At 41.9% G+C, this 19,874-nt stretch overlaps 2 protein-coding genes across 7 annotated transcripts in view; one reads left to right on the top strand and one right to left on the bottom strand.

Annotated features, from left to right (window-relative positions):
• The window catches only part of ZNF292 (zinc finger protein 292), a 111,400-nt gene extending 97,842 nt beyond the window's left edge, over positions 1–13,558 (top strand). For 5 of the 6 annotated variants that reach the window (XM_055535548.1, XM_055535550.1, XM_055535551.1 and 2 more), the window contains 2 exons: positions 13,038–13,081; positions 13,185–13,558. The gene's annotated coding sequence lies outside the window, so the exon portion shown is untranslated. The remainder of the gene's footprint in view (positions 1–13,037; positions 13,082–13,184) is intronic. The other variant, XM_055535549.1, reaches the window with a different exon arrangement.
• A 4,038-nt stretch (positions 13,559–17,596) lies between these two features.
• On the bottom strand, positions 17,597–18,421 carry GJB7 (gap junction protein beta 7). The gene has a single exon (XM_055591420.1). The coding sequence runs from the start codon at positions 18,401–18,403 to the stop codon at positions 17,597–17,599; it is 807 nt and encodes a 268-aa protein (XP_055447395.1). The 5' UTR covers positions 18,404–18,421.
• Between the last annotated feature and the right edge of the window lie 1,453 nt (positions 18,422–19,874).

Below are 19,874 nucleotides of genomic sequence, written 5' to 3'. Positions count from 1 at the left end.
CTCTCTTAACATTTGCTTGTCTGGAAGGCTTTTGATTTCTCTGTCAAACCTGAGGGAGAGTCTTGCTGGGTAGAATATACTTGACTGTAGTTTCTTCCCTTTCATCACTTTTAATATATCATGCCATTCCCTTCTGGCTTGTAGAGTTTCTGTTGAAAAATCAGCTGATAGCCTGATGGGAGTTCCTTTGTAGGTCATTTGTCATTTTCCCCGTGTTTACTATGTGTTGCATTTAATATTTTATCTGTGTCTTTAATATTTGTAAGTTTGATTACTGTATGTCTCTGTGTGTTCCTCCTTGGGTCTGTCCTGCCTGGGACTCTGTGCTTCCTGGACTTGGTTGATTATTTCCTTTTCTGTGTTCGGAAAGTTTTCAGCTATGCTCAATCATGTCTGACTGTAACCCCATCAACTGCAGCAACTAGGCTTCCCTGTCCATCACTAACTCCCAGAGCTTGCTCAAACTCATGTCCACCGAGTTGGTGATGCCATCCAACCATCTCATCCTCTGTCAACCCCTTTTCCTACCTTCAGTCTTCCACAGCATCAGGGTCTTTTCAAACAAATCAGCTCTTCCCATCAGGTGGCCAAAGTATTGGAGTTTCAGCTTCAGCATCAGTCCTTCCAATGAATATTCAGGACTCATTTCCTTTAGGATTGACTGGTTTGATCTCCTTGCAGCCCAAGGGACTCTCAAGAGTCTTCTCCAACACCACAGTTCAAAAGCATCAATTCTTTAGCACTTAGCTTTCTTTATAGTCCAACTCTCATATCCATACATGACTACTGGAAAAACCATAGCCTTGACTAGATGGACCTTTGTTGACAAAGTAATGTCTCTGCTTTTTAATAAGCTGTCTAGGTTGGTCATAACTTTTCTTCTAAGGAGCAAGCGTCTTAATTTCATGGCTACAGTCACCATCTGCATTGATTCTGGATCCCAAAGAAATAAAATCTGCCACTGTTTCCACTATTTGCCATGAAGTGGTGGGACCAGATGCCATTATCTTAGTTTTCTAAATGTTGAGTTTTAAGCCAGCTTTTTCACTCTCCTTTTTCACTTTCATCAAGAGCAGCCCACTGCAGTACTCTAAATCCCGTGGATGGAGAAGCCTGGTAGACTACAGTCCATGGGTTCGCTAAGAGTCCAATTCGACTTGAGTGACTTCACTTTCACTTTCAGTGTTGTTGAGAGATCTCTTAAGCTGTCTTCATTTCTTTTCATTCTTTTTTCTGTATTCTGTTTTACAGCAGTGATTTCCACTATTCTGTCCTCCAGGTCATTTATCTGTTCTGGTTCAGTTATTCTGCTTTTGATTCCTTCTAGTGTATTACTCATCTCTTGTTTGTTCGTTCTTTAGTTCTTCTAGGTCTTTGGTAAACATTGCTTGCTTCTTTGGTAAACATTGCTTGCGTTTTCTCAAGTCTTTTGGCTCCATTCTTTTCTCGAGATCCTGAATTGTCTTCACTATCATGTTTCTGAATTCTTTTGGAAGGTTGCACCTCTCTACTTCTTGAGTTGTTTTTCTCAGGTTTTATTTTGTCCCTTCATCTGGGACATAACTTTCTGCTTTTTATCATGATTAATTTTCTCTAATTTGGTTTTTGTTTTAGCCACTGTGAGACTTGCTCCTTCTTCTGACTGCCTTCTGATGGATGAGGCTAAGAGACTTGTGTAAGCTTCCTGATGAGAGGGACTGGTGATGGGGAAAACTGGGTTTTACTCTGGTGGGCAGGACCTTGCTCAGTAAAGCTTTAATACAGTTATCCGCTGATTGGTGAGGTTGCACTCCCTGCCTTGTAGTAGTTTGGCCTGAGGCAACCCAGCCCTGGGGCCTGCAGACTCTATGGTAGGGCTAATGGCGAGCTCCAAGAGGGTTTACACCAAGGGTGACCATCCAGTGTTTGCATCCCTGTGGTGAGCCCTTGCTGACCCACATCTCCATAGGAGGCCCTCCAACACTAGCAGATAGTTTTGGTGGTTTTGTGCCCTCCAAGACTGGAGTCTATTTCCCCTAGTCCTCTAGAAGGGGACTATAATCAAATCCCGCTGGCCCTCAAGGCAAGATTCCCTGTGGAGTCCCAGTTCTTTTGTCGGATCCCTAGGCTGGGAAGCCTGGGGTTAAGAACTTTCACAACAGTGCAAGAACAACTTCGGTATTCTTGTTCTCCAGTCTGTGGGTCACCCACCTGGCAGGTATGGTATTTGATTTTATTGTGATTGTATCCCTCCTGCCATCTCCTTGCGGCCTTTGTCTTTGGATGTGGGCTATCGTTTTTTGTTGGGTTCTAGCATCCTCCTCTCAATGGTTGTTCAGCAGCTAGTTGCAATTTTGGTCTTCTCACAGAAGGAGATGAGTGCACCTCCTTCTGCTCCACCATCTTGAACTAGAATCTTTCCAGACACTCATCCGATTTCCCATTTTCCTGATGCTTCCACATCCTTGAACACATTGTAAGCTTACCCACCCCCACCACCTCAAGCCTTTACACATTTTCTTTGGAATGCTTATTCCTCTATTTTTATAAACTCAGCTTAAATGGCAGCTTCTCAGAGAGTCACCCAGATCACTCTAGTGAAGTTTCATGTGTTCATTTTCTATACCAGTGTGTTTAATTTTTGTATTTGTGGTTAATTATCTGCCTCCCAACCTACCACTCAGTGAACAAATTATATCTTCTTTTATTTCCTAATGACCTTGCTCATTAAAGGTACCTCTCATTGCAGTGATCGTCCCATAAATGGGAGCACTGTGCTTTGACATAATCAAAACCTGTATCACTTCCAAGTCTGGAATTAAAATTCCATTTCTCCAACCACAAACTTTCCAGCTCATCTGCTTGAGCTCCCTCCACTAAAAAGTATTTCTACTTCATCACAACTAACAGTTAATCCCACCACTTGATCACTCTACCAGTTCACTCCTGTCTTCATCTGGTCTGGCTTAGAGGCTAGATTCCACTTTACAGATAGCTTCAGACCATACCCCTGCATCTCCCTTTACATCATGATCTGGAAAACCCTCAGTGTTTTCTGTCTACTATTGAGCAGTTGAATGGGAGAAAATTATTACAAAAGGCAGGTTAACAATCTCAAATAGGCCCAAAACTACCTGGCAATTTTTAAATTTTCTGAGAAAAATGCAAAAATTTGATAGGAACTTTCTCAGCTTTTCATCCCTAAATTTACAAACCCATTGATATCTGCACTCTCTTCTACTTAGGAAAAGTCAGTCCCTCCTCACTTTCTCAGAACTTTGAATTAACTATTCTTGTTTCATCAGTATTTATGCCCCTAATGGCTGCTGCTATTTAAAGAAAGGGGTGAAGGAGAGGGGTCTTTTGTTCCCATCCAACTATAACCTATTTTATTTAGTTCCCATCATAACTAATTTGAGTTACCTCCATTTTTCATGTACTAGCACCTTGTATCGGAGAAGGCAATGGCAACTCACTCCAGTACTCTTGCCTGGAGAATCCCAGGGACGGAGGAGCCTGGTGGGCTGCCGTCTATGGGGTCGCACAGAGTCGGACACGACTGAAGTGACTTAGCAGCAGCAGCAGCACTTTGTATATCCCTACAAGTTTTCTGAAATTACTTTCATTAGGATCAGCAGTCTCTTCCATGCTGTCATAGCTGTTGGTTCTTCTCATTTACTACCTCAGGAGCATTCAGTAGGGTTGATGACTTCCTCTTTAAAGTGTTTTCTTGGGGGTTTTTTTGCATTTCCTCTTGGTTTTCTCCTTATCTTGAGCTTTTCTGGCTGCTTCATCACTGGATCCAATCCTAGTTCTCCTAGGACCTGACCTTTGGCTCCATGTGAGTCTCTACACTCTGGATGTTGCAGTCCATTCTGTGGAGTTCAGTGTTACCAGTGTGCCTGTCACACCTAAATTCATAACCCAAAGATCAAACTTTTTATAGCTTCAGGCTTTCATGTTCAGCTGTCTACATCACAGTTAAGCATGTCACGTCCAAAATCATTGTGTTCCCCGCTTTGCCTTCAACCTATTCCTCTCCCAGTTCTCTCTATCCAAAGTCACTACCTAGGTTTCTCAAGTTAGGCTTTGTAGCCCCAGCTGTAACATGGCCAGTTAACAGTGTTACAGCACCCAATTTCCTTGATACCACTCATCTTCAGTTGTAATTGCTTTTTTTCTACCTTGCTGAAATCTCACCACCCATGCCACAGAAGCAACTTACAGGTTGCACAAGCGCAGAAATCTTTCTAATTAGATCACCTACCACTTTATGCCAAGTACCTAGTCCAGTACCTTGAACATAACAGAACATACTTAACAGAAGTAAAATTTTATTGAATTCTTAAATGGAAGATTATTCAAATTCTCATGGAGCTCAGAATTATACACTTATTATAATTTCCTAGTTCTAGGGATACCATAAGATTAATAAGGTGAGAATATGATACTGTATGGTCTGTAGTGAGGGGAAGCATTTAAAGGTTTAACTGAAGAAGGAGATGTTGAGGGAGGGAAAGAGAAAGCTCCAGGCTATGGGGAAATATGAAAAGCTGTGGTAAGAATAACTTGAGGAGATGGCAAAAAGCTGAAAAGAGTTTAAAGTGAACAAGGAAAGATAAGCAAGGGCCACATCACACAGTGTCTTAGACCTAATTGTATTTGACTTTATCCTCGGTTCACATTTGGGTTTCAAAACGAAACAATGAAATTCTTACAAGTTTAAAAATTCACTCTATTAGAGCATCTTACTGGGGAATTCAAGTAGACCAGTTAAGGCTTTCCAAGTCATCTGGGGGAGAGAGGATACTGTTGGTGTGGAATGGTGATGGCCGAAGGAGAAAAGTGAATGGACTTGAGAGATCTAGAATATTGGACAGGACTTAAATCATTATGAGTTATGGAAAAGGAAGAGGAAGGGAGAAGTAGAGAAGATTTCCAGGGTTTTGGCTTGAATGGTTGAAGAAATACCATTTATTCAGGTAGATGAGACTGGAAGAGGAGCAGTTTTGTGAATGGGTGATTGACTAGAGGAGTGTATACAAAAGGGCCTAGGGCTGAACTCTGAGGTGAGTTAATTGAGTATTTTAAAGTAGATTAAGAGAAATAGGAAAAATCATGAAACTAAAAGGAAGCAAGTATCCTCTGGATTTAGTAGTAAGAAAGTTAATTGGTGACCTTGGCAGTTTCGTAGCTTGACTCTGTAAAAACCTATTTTTGGAAAGTTTGGTTGTGAAGGAGAAGATAGAATGGTAGCTGGAATCCCATGGACAGAGGAGCCAGGCTGGCTACAGTGCATGGGGTCACAAAGAGTCAGACACGACTGAGTGACTGAGCACGCGCACACTGGGGAGGTACCCATTAAAGAGGCAAAAGTTGACAGATTAGTAGATGGAACCTTGCCTCAAGAATAGGTGGCCAAGGTCAGCATTACCAAATAGGACATCTAGACTAAGTCTGTTAAGTAGGAATGATGATCTAGGAAACAGCATTGCTGCCCCACAGCAAGCCTTGAAAAAGTAGGAAATCAACTTAAATGTTAGTAGAATAGGAGGAGAGGCTATATATACAAGGATTGCTGATAGAGCATTCAAAACCCAGCTAAGTTAGAACATAATCTTGCAGTATTTCCAGTAGTGCTGCTCAATTTGAATAGAGGAGGAAGAAGGAAGAGGTTGCATAGTCCCAGGACAGGTATTTCATCAGTGAGTCGATCCTGGTTAGGGTACGAAACAAAGCTAAGAGGACAGAAGAAAATTGAACAGTCAAGGGACTGGAGGTCTTTTGGGGGGAGAGTGGGAGTGTTAGAAGACTCAATGTTTTTTATTTTTATACAGTTTAAATTTTTTTAAATTTTGGAGTATAGTTGATTAGCAGTGTGTTTCAGCTGTACAGTAAAGTGATTGAGTTGTACATATTCCCATATGCTTTTTCAGATTTTTTTCCCATTTAGGTTTTTGCAGAGTTCCTGTGCTATACAGTAGGTCCTTGTTGGTCATCTGTTTTAAATATAGCAGTGTATGCATGTCAATCCCAAACTCCCAATCTGTCCCTGCCCCTCATCTTTCCTCCACCCTGCTAACCATAAGTTCTTTCTCTAAGTCTCTGAGTCTGTTTTGTTAATAAGTTCATTTGTTTTATTATTTTTAGATTCCACAGATAATCAGTATGGGACTGGAGGTCTTAATGGTGCTGAAGAGAGGGTATTATGGGAATAAGGCTGAGAATTAGGTATGAAAGACTAGAGTGTTGAAACTTAAGATTGTAGGAGTAATGCAGTGTCTGGAAATGACCGTAGAAGTATATTACTGAATTAGAATGTCAATGAAGGCTAAATTAGAATGTTGATGAGTTGAGAAATTGAAACAGATTTTGGTCTGATTATTGGACGGACTGTACACAGAAGATGCTGTTAGTAGGAAGTGATGTAAGAGCCCGAGTCCAGTGCTGAAGTCCTGCTTTTATTAGAGATTTGGTGGGGAGCTTGCTTCCTTCCAAACTATGTGGTACATGTAGGAGTTTGGAAAATAGCTTCTTCATGGTATCATCTTGGCCCCAAATCCTTGGGAGATCCAGGTTCAGTGAAGATTCAGTTCCAGAATATAAAGATGAGCTTTGAATTCTTCAAGACCAAGGGTACAGTCTAACAGGAATCTGCTGTATCTGGCTTTCCTAGGCCTAGGCTCCATGTTCAGATCTGCCATTGATAGTAAAACAGTTATATTGTGTGTGCTTAGTCACTTAGTTGTGTCCCACTCCTTACAGCTCCCCAGACTGTAGCCCTCCAGGCTCCTCTGTCCGTGGGGATTCTCTCCAGGCAGGAATACAGGTGTGGATAGCTTCCAGGGGATCTTCCCAACCCAGGTCTCCCATATTGCAGGCAGATTCTTTACCAGTTGAGCCACCAGGGAAGCCCAAGAATACTAGCATGGGTAGCCTATCCCTTTTCCAGAGGATCTGTCCAACCCAGGAGTCAAACTGGGGTCTCCTGCATTGCAGGTGGTTTCTTTACCAGCAGAGCTACCAGGGAAGCCCAAAACAGTTGTATTATTTGACTATGTGCCAGGCACTGTACTAAGAATTTTCCTTGTATGTTCGTTTATTCTTTTACCAACTCAAAGAGTTTGGTGCTCTCATTCTCATTTTAAGATGAGGAAGTCTAGGTGTCTTGCCTAATGATTTCATGGCTAGTATGTGGCAGAGCTGAGAGCTGAAAATAGGCAGACTGACTCCAGAGTTTGCGTATCCCTTGATTTGGAGAACAGGCTGACAGCTTGCTCAGTGTCTTTAGCTGAAATGATGCTGTGAAAATTGTCCTGGTAGCTGGAGGGAATTTTAGGAATCAGTATTAGGAGATGATTTGTAAATGATAACTCTTTTAGGGCTTCCCTGGTGGCTTAGCTGGTAAAGAATCTGCCTGTAATGTGGGAGACCTGGATTTGATCCCTGGATTGGGAAGATCCCCTAGAGAAGGGAATGGCTACCCACTCCAGTATTCTGATGTGGAGCATTCCCGAGACTATATAGTTCCTTGGGGTCACACAGAGTTGGACATGACTGAGCAACTTTCACTCTTTTAAGACCCACATCTAAATTTTTTGGTCTGTAGTTTAATAGTGATTCCAAAGGAGGGGAAACCCTTTCTGGAACCCAGTCTAGAGTCGTGACAGAGGTGGCAGTGATCATGAAAGTAGGGAACCTGGAGGAGCAGAGGACCCCCATTAGAGGTCTGCACTTGGAAACCAAAGAAGCTAAGAGAGAAGGAAGTGAGAAGCAGCTCTGGAGGACTGGAGTGGACTCTGTCTCACTCTCCACTCTAGTTAGCATATGTTGGAAGCCCTATACTTGAAACCGTAGTCCGGAGTTTTGTTCGCTGCCACCTTGACTACCAGGTTCTTGTGTGTTCCACAGAATAGCTGTGGGCACAGCAAAAGAACATTCATCCTGCGTGCCCCAGAAGCTTTAGTGCTGCCAGTCTTGGGCCCCCCAAATGTCCCTGTTCCACAGGAGAGGTTGGAGAAGAGGAACCAGAAATAAGGGTCGTAACAGTAACCCTCATGTGCCAAGGTCCCTGTGAAGCAATGAGGTGTTAAAGTTGCAGGGGGTTTAAGGACACAGGGTGGGTTTCAAACTATTCAGGAACAGATCACACCGGGAATAATTCTTAGGAATCAGGTACCTAGGAGTCATTCTGACCAGGGGTTGGCCCCTCTTTCTTACCAAATCATAGTCCTTTCTTTTATACAGAGGCTTCACAGTGTTCATCAACACCTAGACACTTAGGGATGGAAAGGGGATTGGGGTTTTATAGTCTTACATGTTTCCAGAACACTTCTGTAATCAGTACAACCCAGATGTTCAAACAACTGAGTCATTTTGGCAATTCTTGCTTGTTTTCTCCAACCCTCCAGAAAACCACTTAGCTGGTAAACTCATTGTCTTTCCTTACTTGAAAATTTCAAAAGCATCCTTAATGTATTTATTAAACCTGTTAACACTTAACAGCTACTTTAAACTGGAGCATATCAAAGTTTTTTTTCTCAAGTTTATCTGCCCTCAAATGGAAATTTTCTAATCCATGAAGGTGGTTGGGTGGTATTCTAGCCTGAGTTACACAATTTAAAATGTAATTCTCAACCACAGGAAAGTTAGCAACCTTGTTTTATGGAAAGTTCTTGTTGATGATATGGGAGGCAGTGCAATATTTTAGTAATACAAATGTTTCAAGTCAAATGCCATCGCATATGTTGGTGTCTTACACTTCAAAAATAGTTTTTTGAAAAAAATGTAGTCTACATGTTACCAGTATAAAACAAGAAACTAAAGCAATTCTAGTTTCTTCCAACAAAACCTTGATCCCACACCAGTCCTCCAGCCAAAGTAGATGAGCCAGAAGTATGAAAGGCAACAGTTGCTCTGCTAGAAGTGAGGCAATCAAAAACATCCAGAATGTTCTGTGTGATGATGGTGTGCGCCTTTCCAACCCAGAATAATGGTTGTGTGTAGTCATTGAGCTTTCACCTTGTGTTATTGCTCAAGTCTGGCTCTATCTAAGTGAATAGTGGATAATAATTAATAAACAGTCATGTCAGACACTGTTTGAGTTTCTGACATGCTCCGTTGCTCGGTAGTGTCTGACTCTTTGCAACCCCATGGACTGTATCCTACCAGGCTCCTGCACCCATAGGATTTCCCAGGCAAGAATACTGGAGTAGGGTGCCATTTCCTACTCCAGGGGATCTTGCCAACCCAGGGATCAAACCCCTGTCTCTTGCATCTCCTACATTGGCAGACATTCTTTACCACAAGCGCCACCTGAGCCCAAAGCTCCTGACAATGTCCACTCATTTAATCACAACCATAGGAAGAAGCTGGCATTGGACATAATTGTCACAGTTTTTATTTGTGTCACTGCCATACTCATCTATTCCAGGAGACCTGTGTGTTCTTACTGAGGTTACCAATCCTAGAATACTGCTTGAAGGGAACTTATATAGTAGTTATAATAGTATGCATGTGCATGTACACACACGTTTGTATGAATACCTTCAAGAGAGAAAGCAGACATCGCAGTAGATTTTATAATCCTGTCAGAATGGGAAGAGAGACCTTGCCACCGTTTGATTTGGTAAAAATCTGTATTTAAACCCTGTTACCACCTTGCTTTCCCATCTTTATATGAGGCGATGTTCATATTGTCTTCCCAGGATACGTTACACACACACGTTTTCCGCAATCACGTATGCATGTTGCAGTTCATCAGTATGTAGGTGGTTTATGCGCACTTGTCTCCGTGCAGGTTTAGCTGCCAGCACCTCTCTCTCTGACTTAAAGTTTGTAAGCCTTTGCTGAAATGAAGTTGGTCTGGAGGTGAAATTTGCGGTGCAGCTCGTTTACATGCATATAAATACATCTAAAGTGGATGTGCCTGTGTAAAGTCAAGGATACCAGAGGCCTTACCGTGTGTGCTGGTCAGACGCTGAGCTGCACGAGAGTGAGAGGCCACAAGATGGCAAGCTAACACTGGAAAGCACGTGTGCAGTTAGGGTCCCAAAACTGAACGAGAAATTACATTTTCATTGTTTTTATTTATTTTTATTTCTACTTTGTAAAGGGCGTGGGCTGATACGTGGTGGTCATTTACATTTTTGAATACTTATGATTGGAATAACTACTGAAACAGTTTTAAAAATTGGGAGATGACTATAATAGATTGGCTGTTGATTCATTTTAGGATAAGTAGGCCACGGTTTACAGTAGAAACAGACTAGAGTCACCTTGCATGGATTATGCGTATTTTTAACTTTTCCCAAAGCACCAGTCAAAAAGTCTTGTTTTGATAAAAAGATTGTGCTTCGTGTATATGCAAGGGAGACTTGGAAATGGCAACTGAGCATGTTGCCATTCCCAACAAAATCAGAATCATCAAAATCAGAATTCGTTGCCTAACAAAGTAGAAAAACAAAAATAACTGGATGTAGCGCAGTTGTTTGTTACATGGAATACCAACATTCCAAAGATCTTTGAAACTTTGTACAGGAAGATTCTGGAAGGCTAGATTTGGAGTTTTAAAAAATCAAATTCTTGCTCTGTCATTTCATTTAACATTAGGCAAGTCACTTTATAATTCTGAGTTGTCATTTTTTAATTTGTAAGTATTTTTAAGATTTCCTCTGATTCCAGAATGCTATAATTTTTTTTTTAGTTTATACAATGTAGATATGCTGTGAATTTCATGAATACATTAATTGATGCCAGCAACTACTATGGATTAAGCCCTTAAGGTATGATGATGAAGGCCTTGATTTTTGCGTGCATTCAGTATACTTATAATCTAGAGTGGGGCTAAGAAAACAAGCAAATAGTATAGGAAGAAGTGATATAATAAAGCCATGTGCTAATTACAATATCTAACACTTTAAAAAGTAATGTCTATATGCTGATGCTTCACGTGGATCACCTCATTTAATTTGTTCAACAACCCTATGAGATAGGTATTATCTATCCCCATTTTACAGCAAAAATTTGCTCTCTAGTAGAAATACTTGATCTAAGCTTTGAAATGAGAATTTCTCAAGCTGGAGAAAAAAAGAATGGAATAATACAAAATATTGATTACCTTACATTTCACTATAATATAGCCATGATTTTAAAAAAGATAAATCTTATAATCATTTCTGTGGAACTTCCTAAATTGTTATACAAGGAGGTCTTGTTATTGTACATGTCATTTCTTTTTTAAGGTGATTCTCTTAATTATCAGAGATCTTTCTACGATATCAGGTTTATGTAGTAATATAATCAGTATAATGTCTCACTTTGCATCCACACAATATATGTTCTAGGTACAAGAACCACAATCTGGACCTTGGGGAATTCAAAGGAAATATTGAACTCATCTAGCTATACCTTCCATTCAGTCCAGCATTATTCTTGATCATCTCTTTCAGTGTTATTTAGGAATCTCAGTGCTTTATCAGGCAATCATTTAAATATCAGGCAGTTCAAATCAATAGAATGTTTCTATATTAGGTAAAAATCTTTATGATGTTCACCCATTGGTCCTGGTTCTCAAATCTTGGAACATGAAATAAGCAATTTGTCTTCCAGGCGTTGGGAAAGTCAATCCCTATCATGTTTCATTTCTGTCATTCCGTATATTGGTCATTTCTTCTGTCTTCAGTAGATGGAAGCATGCCTTCTCTGTCTTCATTCTAATCACTAACATGAATGTAGTCAGGAACTGTTTTTGTCTGTAAATAAAAGAGGCTAACAAGTCAGTGACTTCCATAAGGTGGAAGTTAAGTTCTCTCTCACATAACAACAAAAATAAAAGCATGGAGGGACTTCTCTGGTGGTCCAGTGGTTAGGAATCTGCCCTCCAATGCAAGGGAAGTGGGTTTGATCCGTGCTCGGGAAAAGAAGATCCAACATGGCACAGAGCAGCTAAACCCACACACTTTGGAGCCCATGGGCTGCAACAAAGACCTCCCGTGCTGCAACTAAGACCCCAAGCAGCCAAAATAAATAATAAAATATTATAATAATAAAATCATAGAGACAAGTGGTGCAGAGCTGATGGCAATTCCATATTGCATCATCAGTGTCCCGGGAGCTATCTTTCTCCTCCTTTATCCATAAGGTCCATAAGCAGCTCCAACTATGATGTCTCAGGCAGAAAGAGGATGGGGAACAAAAAACATGCAAGGTGGTTCAGCCCCACTTTTTAACTCTTCCCCAAAGCATCAGTCACAATATTTTGTTTTGACAAAAAGGTTCTCACCCTGCTAACTCTGCATGCAAAGGAGACTTGGAGATGTGCTTTTCCTTTTTTTAAGCAGGGAACGTTGGCATCCCAAGCAAAATCAGAATTCTTTTAGGTGGAGAGGAATAAATAGATGGAAGAGGCAAGAGGAACACATTTTTTTCCCCCAGAAACACTGTGCTTCTCAGTACCATGGACCTAAAAAGCTGTGGCAATACAAAGATGTGAATAGATGAATAAGATAAGATTCTCAACCTTGGTCACAGTAACGTCATCATCAAATTAATGTGATTAGGAGCAGTCTTCTCTAGGAAGATTGGCTTATCAGGTTTGCTAATCTACAGAAAGTCAAGTCTCAAGTTACTGTACTTACTCTCCTTTGAGATACTTTTTAATTGAAGTCACTTGGCTAACCTGATGATTCATACTTCTTTTAGTAATGAGATTGATCATCAATTTAGTTAATTACATTTTTATAGCAAGAATGTGGAAATTGTGTTGCTTATTACTTATCACTAAAAATTAATTTAAAAATTTGTCTCCTCTGCCTCACTCTACTGCAGTTTTAACAGTGACCTTTTCCTAAGGGTCAGGACCCTGCAGTCCACTTCTTCAACATCCTGTTACTCTGCACAGACAAGTAGAGTCTGCCTCGATTCTATACCATAGTTGTCCTATCAATCTCTACTCTGATAGAAGGCATTAATGTCTGAAAAAATTTTAAGATAAAAATAAGTTAACAAATTACATATATTACTTTGATCTGAACATGTTTTCTTTTTCCTTTTAATAGAACATTAGATCTCCATAGCTGGGGAAGGATCTAATACTTCACCTGTAAGTACAGGGACTGTTGACTTACGCACTCATTTCCCTTTGCTTTCAGACACAATGTGTGGGTACATTATAGAATTATGAAAGTTCATCTTTGTCTTCTCAGAGTCAGAAAGTTGTTTACTAGACCCTCTGGCACAAGAAGGACTTCCCTGGTGGCTCAGAAGGTAAAGAATCTGCCTGCAATGCAGGCGACCTGGGTTAGATCCCTGGGTTGGGAAGATCCCCTGGAGAAGGCAATGGCTGCCCACACCAGTATTCTTGCCTGGAGAATTCCATGGACAGAGGAGCTTGGCAGGCAGGATAGCTCTGTGGAAAATTCTCAGAACTCACCACAATCACCAATACCTTTTATAGCTGAAGGAAGATTTGCTTTGGAGAGAAGACCCAAATTTATACTGAAGAAAGCTGCTGGCAGGTCTCTTCCACACCTCCCTTGGGCCTCTTGTTTATGCTGTCATACTAAATATACAAATAAAATGTAAACTACGGATGAATTCAATCAGTGTTTATGGAAAGTGTTACATACCTGTGATGGGATATGAGCTAGAAATATTTTGAGATGGGGCTCTTTGGGGTTTTCAATTGCTTTGCTTATTAAAAACTTAAAAGCAAAAGTACATGCCAAACAATGAAAAGATTTATAAAGAAAAAGTTCATCTCTCCTCTTATTGTGACCGGTGTTGACATCCTTCTCGTTCTTTCTTCCTATTGACAAAAATTCTATACATACATGTGTCAAAGTTAGAACGCTTGAAGCCTAAAAAGGAAAGGCTGATACGAGTCATACCTCTTTTTTCTAGTATACAGGGAAGAAGTTTTTGAAGAACATGAATTTTATTAGGACTCTTTTAGTTGCAAGATCTAGAAACTTAATTTAAACCAATTTAAACAAAAATGGGGTCTTACCTTCCATGTAAGTAAACTAGAAAGGGTAGGGTGGAGCCAGTGTCAGGGACAGCAGGATTGAAGAATCAACATCCTCAGGTCTTTCCCTTTCCCCCACCTCCTCTCGAGTCTGCAGTCTGTCTGAAGAAAGCTGGCTTAATTTCCTTGGAAAGACGGGAACCATACCACTTGCATGCCTAGACATTCTTTCATCCAAGAACTTGAAAAAAAATTTTTTTCCCCGCCAGCTCCAATTAGAAGAAACCCTGTGGCCAGGGGCAAAATCTGTAACCAGAAAGATTTTTGCAGAAAAGTACAAGGAAGACAAAATCGTTGCAAATCAAGAATGAAAGTGAAAAGTGTTAGTTGCTCAGTTGCATCCAACTCTTTCGGACCCCAGGGATTGTAGCCTGCCAGGCTCCTCTGTCTGTGGAATTATCCCAGGCAAGAATACTGGAGTGGGTAGCCATTCCCTTCTCCAGAGGATCTTCAAAATCCAGGGATTGAACCCACATCTCCTGCATCATAGGCAGATTATTTACCATCTGAGTCACCAGGAAATGGCTTGAATTAAATCTGTTTACTGATCTGGAAGCCTGATGTGGTGAGCAGGTGGTTTAAGGGAGACCTATGGAGAAGGCAATGGCACCCCACTCCAGTACTCTTGCCTGGAAAATCCCATGGATGGAGGAGCCTGGTAGGCTGCAGTCCATGGGGTTGCTAAGAGTCGGACACGACTGAGCGACTTCACTTTCACTTTTCACTTTCATGCATTGGAGGAGGAAATGGCAACCCACTCCAGTGTTCTTGCCTGGAGAATCCCAGGGACGGGGGAGCCTGGTGGGCTGCCGTCTATGGGTCGCACAGAGTCGGACACGACTGAAGCAACTTAGCAGCAGCAGCATGGTGATTTTTAACTCTGCTTTTACTAGATGAGTGTCTCTGAAAAAGGCAACTGCGTTTTGGGATCTCACTTTCTTCTCTGTCTGCTTCCTGGGCACCAGAAGCATGCAGGGGGTTAAGTGAGGTGGTACATTAATAAATACAGGACACAGGTGTGAAATACTCCATGGCACTTTCGCCTCCACCCTCATTAATAGAAGCGGAAATTTTCTTGAGATGGGAATTATGTATCTCTAAAGATGCACAACACAGTCTTCTATTAATTGTTGCTCAATAAATATCAATGTATCCATAAGAGAAAGAATAAAGAAGGCAAAATTTAACTGCCAGTTTTTCTCAAATGCTTTGAGTCTTCACTGACACCCAGACAGCTTCCAGAATGTTTGTATAGGAAACTCATTTTGTAAATTAAGCTTTAGAGGAAAAAATTATCCCCCTTTGTATCTAAACAACTTCACGCATGGCCTTTGCTTCCATTAGCTTTAACTCTTCTCCGTATGCAAAATGGAAAAGCACAAATGTACATATGTTTTCAGTCCTTTTAGCTTGAGCAGAGCTTGTCAGGTGAAGAGGCTGAGGTCCCCAAAGACATTTTGACAGCAAATTCATCCTCAGACTGAAAAATTCCCTGACCTCCCTCCCAGTTCTGTACACAGAACCCTATTTTCTAGATTCCATGCCATGATCAGGGCCTCCAAAACCTTAAACCTCTGTTAACTGCAGATATATTCCTAAAGGAATATATATGTGTGTGTTACCTGCATTCAGTGTAAGGCTTTCAGTGGTTACCTGCATTTGTGATGGCTACCTGCTTTCCATATCACAAGGTGAAGTAAACTGGATATAAGTGCCTGAGTCCAGCAGTGACCTGTGGAATAAACTTGGAGGAAGGGGGACCACAAAGTTCACATCCTCTCTGCTCTCCAAGACAAGTCTTTAAGACAGATTACAACTGTTGTTGGTGGCATGATCTGTGGGCTACATAATGACACAACCTTTGTTACACATGAATTGTAACGAGACAGTTTAGGTTAAAGGAGGGAAGGCCAGGGAAGACATGACATAATCAGTTTTTGTTAAAATTACATTTTTATGCACTGACTTTTTGTTTAAAAAAGTCCCAGCTGAGAAGTATTATTTCTGAGCTATCTTTACCAGGCAGGGTTGCAAATCCTATTCTAAAATTGTCAGAACAAGTTTTATGTCACAGAATAATCATGCCCAGTGTGGCCAAGTAGTGACATCAATGACAGCCAAGTAACACCACAAAGTCACTTCATTTTTATTCTGGAGAAATGCACATGTGTTAGCATATTAAATCCAAAAAAAGTAGGAAAGTGAAAGCGATAGTCTTCAAATCAAGTAATAATAAACATCTTTTTTTTAACATTTTTTTACACTAACATAACAGCATAGTACACTGTTACTGTCTGTCCTAGAGGGAGATGTACCAGCAAATTGTAGGCAAACCATGACCCTTGTGAATTCCTGCTTGTAGAAAGGTCCAACAATATGGAAATTTACAAAATCGTTGAGTGTTCTATGGTTTAAGATAAGTGTTCAGAAATTATCAGGTGGGTGTATTTTTTTCCTGGGTTCTGCTCCCCATCCACGTGGGACCTACCTCCCTCGTGACTACAGTGCCCCTTGCATATGTCTGCTAGTTCAGGTTCAAGTGGACTATCCCCCAGGAATATTTGTATTTAAGTTGCCTTGCATGCATGCTCAGTCATGTCCAACTCTTTGCAACCCTACTGACTGTAGCCTGCCAGGCTCCTTTGTCCATAGGATTCTCCAGGCAAGAATACTGAAATGGGTTGTCCTTTCCTTCTCCAGGGGGTCTTCCCCACCCAGGGATCAAACCCAGGTCTCCTGCATTGGCAGGTAGATTCTTGATCATCAGAGCCACCTGGGAAGTTGGAGACCAATAAATGATGGCTTTCTTCCCTTTCCCCTAGTCCACTTCTATCCAGAGACACCTATACTGCAAAGTGTCCTGGACTGAACCTTCTCACAGAATGTGCTCCTGTGTGCCCCTGGCTCGGCTGCTATTCCACCCTCATCACGGTCTTTCTCCACAGAGACTGAGCAGGGCTGAGTGAGGGGAGCCTTGGCTGCAACTTGAGAAAGATCGCCAGTGCCTCCATGGTTGCTTGGAGGCCGTCACATTTGTCAGAAGTGTCACTTTTTATGTTTTCCAGTTGATAGATCTAAGTGCTTAGAAGAATGTTGTTGGATTTCTTCAAACTAATTTGCAGTTAACTATTCAAACACAACTCATGTAGCCTCATGAACCCTACAACCAACCAATGAGACCTCTGTTTAGTATATACAACTGAGCATGAAAATTTTTAAGAATTTCTCCCAAATGACATTAAAGTTGACACACTTTGTTTGCCAAGGAAGCCTGCTACTGCTAAGTCACTTCAGTCGTGCCCGACTCTGTGCGACCCCATAGACGGCAGCCCACAAGGCTCCCCTGTCCCTGGGATTCTCCAGGCAAGAACACTGGAGTGGGTTGCCATTTCCTTCTCCAATGCATGAAAGTGAAAAGTGAAAGTGAAGTCGCTCAGTCGTGTCTGACCCTCAGCAACCCCATGGACTGCAGCCTTCCAGGCTCCTCCATCCATGGGATTTTCCAGGCAAGAGTACTGGAGTGGGGTGCCATCGCCTTCTCCGCCAAGGAAGCCTAGTTCTTGCTTAAGGGAGATGCAGGCTTTGCTTTGTTTAAGCCTCTTGTGTGTCACACAGTAACTTTGTTTCACCTCCCTGGGCTATGCTTGTGGCCAAGTCTGAAGAGTGCTTCTGGAGCAGGGGAGGGGCCCCTATCTCAGCACATGTAACATACCTGAGGTTGTGGCATTCACACATGGAGGACTTGAGTCTTTTAGAGTATTTTTGGAGGCAGCACTTAATAAAACACTTGAGGACCAAAAAGCTCAGTTCAGTGACATTCAACACAATGCACAGGCATGAAGTTACGACCAGGAAGAGGATGAAAATTGTCTTCTCTGTGGGTTTGGAGACAAAGCAGTCCACAGTATTGGGGCAGGGCTTCAGATCACACTTCAAGAGGTAGGGAACACGAAAGCCATCATATAGCTTGTAAAATAAAACCAGGAAACCAATTTCAAAACCGGTTTTAACCACGAGGCTGACAAGGTATGTGTACCACAGGCCCCCACCCATGGCGCCTGGGCTGACATAGAGTTTCTTCCTGTGCCTTTTCTCTCTACCCTCACGATAGGCTACATGTAGAACCACCAGCAGTGAAGGCGTGGAGACCATGATTAGTTGTAAGGCCCAAAGTCTGACCTGGGAGATGGGGAAGAAGTAGTCAAAACACACATTTTCACAACCGGGCTGTCTAACGTTGCACTCAAACTCTTTCTGCTCTTCTTTCCACACATGTTCTGCCGCCACCATGTAGACCAGCAAACGGAAGATGAACACGACAGCCAGCCAGATCCGCCCAATCCCCGTGGAGTATTTATTTACTCCACTCAAGAGGTCTCTGAGGAACATCCAACTCATGGCTGAGGTTCCAAAGAAGGCAAGATTCTGCAAAAGAAAATCCCTCATGATTCATTTATCTCGATTCCATTGATCGTTTTTGCTACCTGTTGGTTATGGAATTGACATTTTGCATTATTACAACCCTGGATATTGAGGGCTCTCTAAATCCCATAGGATATCCTCACTTTCATACAAGGAGATGACACAGCTGGTCTACAGGACATAAATGATCCTATGCCCAGTTTGATTTGGAATTTGTTTGGTCACCCAGACTACCCCATCTCCAAACAAATCCTTCTAATTTATGGCTTCTCTCTCAGGGTGGTTGGGCTCTGTGGCTGAGCTGGAAAGAATTAGATGTGACCCCCTAGGTGACCTGGGTACCTTCAGATAACCTTCACATGCCATCTTCTTTCTCTCTTTGTATAATGTTCTTTTTTTTTAATTGAAGTACAGTAGATTTGGGCTTCCCTGGTGGCTCAGACAGTAAAGAATCTGCCTGCAGTGCAGGAGAACTGGGTTCTATCCCTGGGTTGGGAAGATTCCCTGGAAGGGGGCATGGCGATCCACTCCAGTATTCTTGCCTGGAGAATCCCCATGAACAGAGGAGCCTGGTGGGCTACAGTCCACGGGGTCGCAAAGACACAACTGAGTGACTAAGCACAGCACACACAGCAGATTTAAAACATTGCCTTGGTTTCAGGTATATGGCAAAGTGATTCAGTTATGTGTTTTTTTCAGGTTATTTTCCATTATATGTTATTACAAGATACTGAGTAGAGTTCCCTGTGCTATGCAGTTAATCCTCATTACTCAGCTGTTTTACATATAGCTATGTGTATCTGTTAATCCCCAACTCCTAATGTATCCCTCCCCTCCTAGTACGCTGTCTGTGCTGCTCAGTTCTCTTGCTCCCCTCTCCACCTCTCCACCTCTTCTGCTCTCTTCCCTGTAAAAGCCGATGGGAAGCTGTCATCTCGGTGACATGGTCTTTCTTGCACTCTGCTTCCATTTTGCTGTAGAACTGAACTCTGGTCTGGGCCCTGATTTGTGTGTTGGGCCCACAGTGTGCTCAGCACTCTCTGTTTAGCAGTCTTTTGAGTTGGTCTCTCACAGTCACCCCGAAAAGGCGGGGTTTTGTTTGTGGTGGTGGTGGTAGTGTTTTTTCAGATGAGAAAGCAGACTCTGAAAAATAAAGTCATCTGCCAGGCTCACAAAATAAGAGGCAGAGCAGGGTTCAAATCCAGTTTCCATTATGCTAAGACGGAGTCCCTCACCACGGTCAACACTGACATTGGGGGCTGGGTGATTCTTTGTTCCAGCAGCTGTCCTGTGTATGTAGACTGTTTAGCAGCATCCTTGGCCTCTACCAGCTATATATCAGCATCACCTCCCACCCCATTTGCGATGACCAAAAATGTCTCCAGACATTTCCAAATGTACACTAGGGACAGAAAAATCTCTCCAGTTTAAAACCATTACTCTTGGA

This window comes from Bubalus kerabau, chromosome 9, assembly GCF_029407905.1.
Source record: "Bubalus kerabau isolate K-KA32 ecotype Philippines breed swamp buffalo chromosome 9, PCC_UOA_SB_1v2, whole genome shotgun sequence".
Lineage (NCBI taxonomy): Eukaryota > Metazoa > Chordata > Mammalia > Artiodactyla > Bovidae > Bubalus > Bubalus kerabau.
The sequence above is the reverse complement of the archived record's forward strand: the minus strand, read 5'-3'. Positions and strand labels throughout refer to the sequence as shown.

What these genes read in the sequence shown, in the direction of transcription:
- GJB7 (XM_055591420.1), bottom strand. Translation starts at nt 18,403, where the DNA reads ATGAGTTGGATGTTCCTCAGAGACCTCTTGAGTGGAGTAAATAAATAC.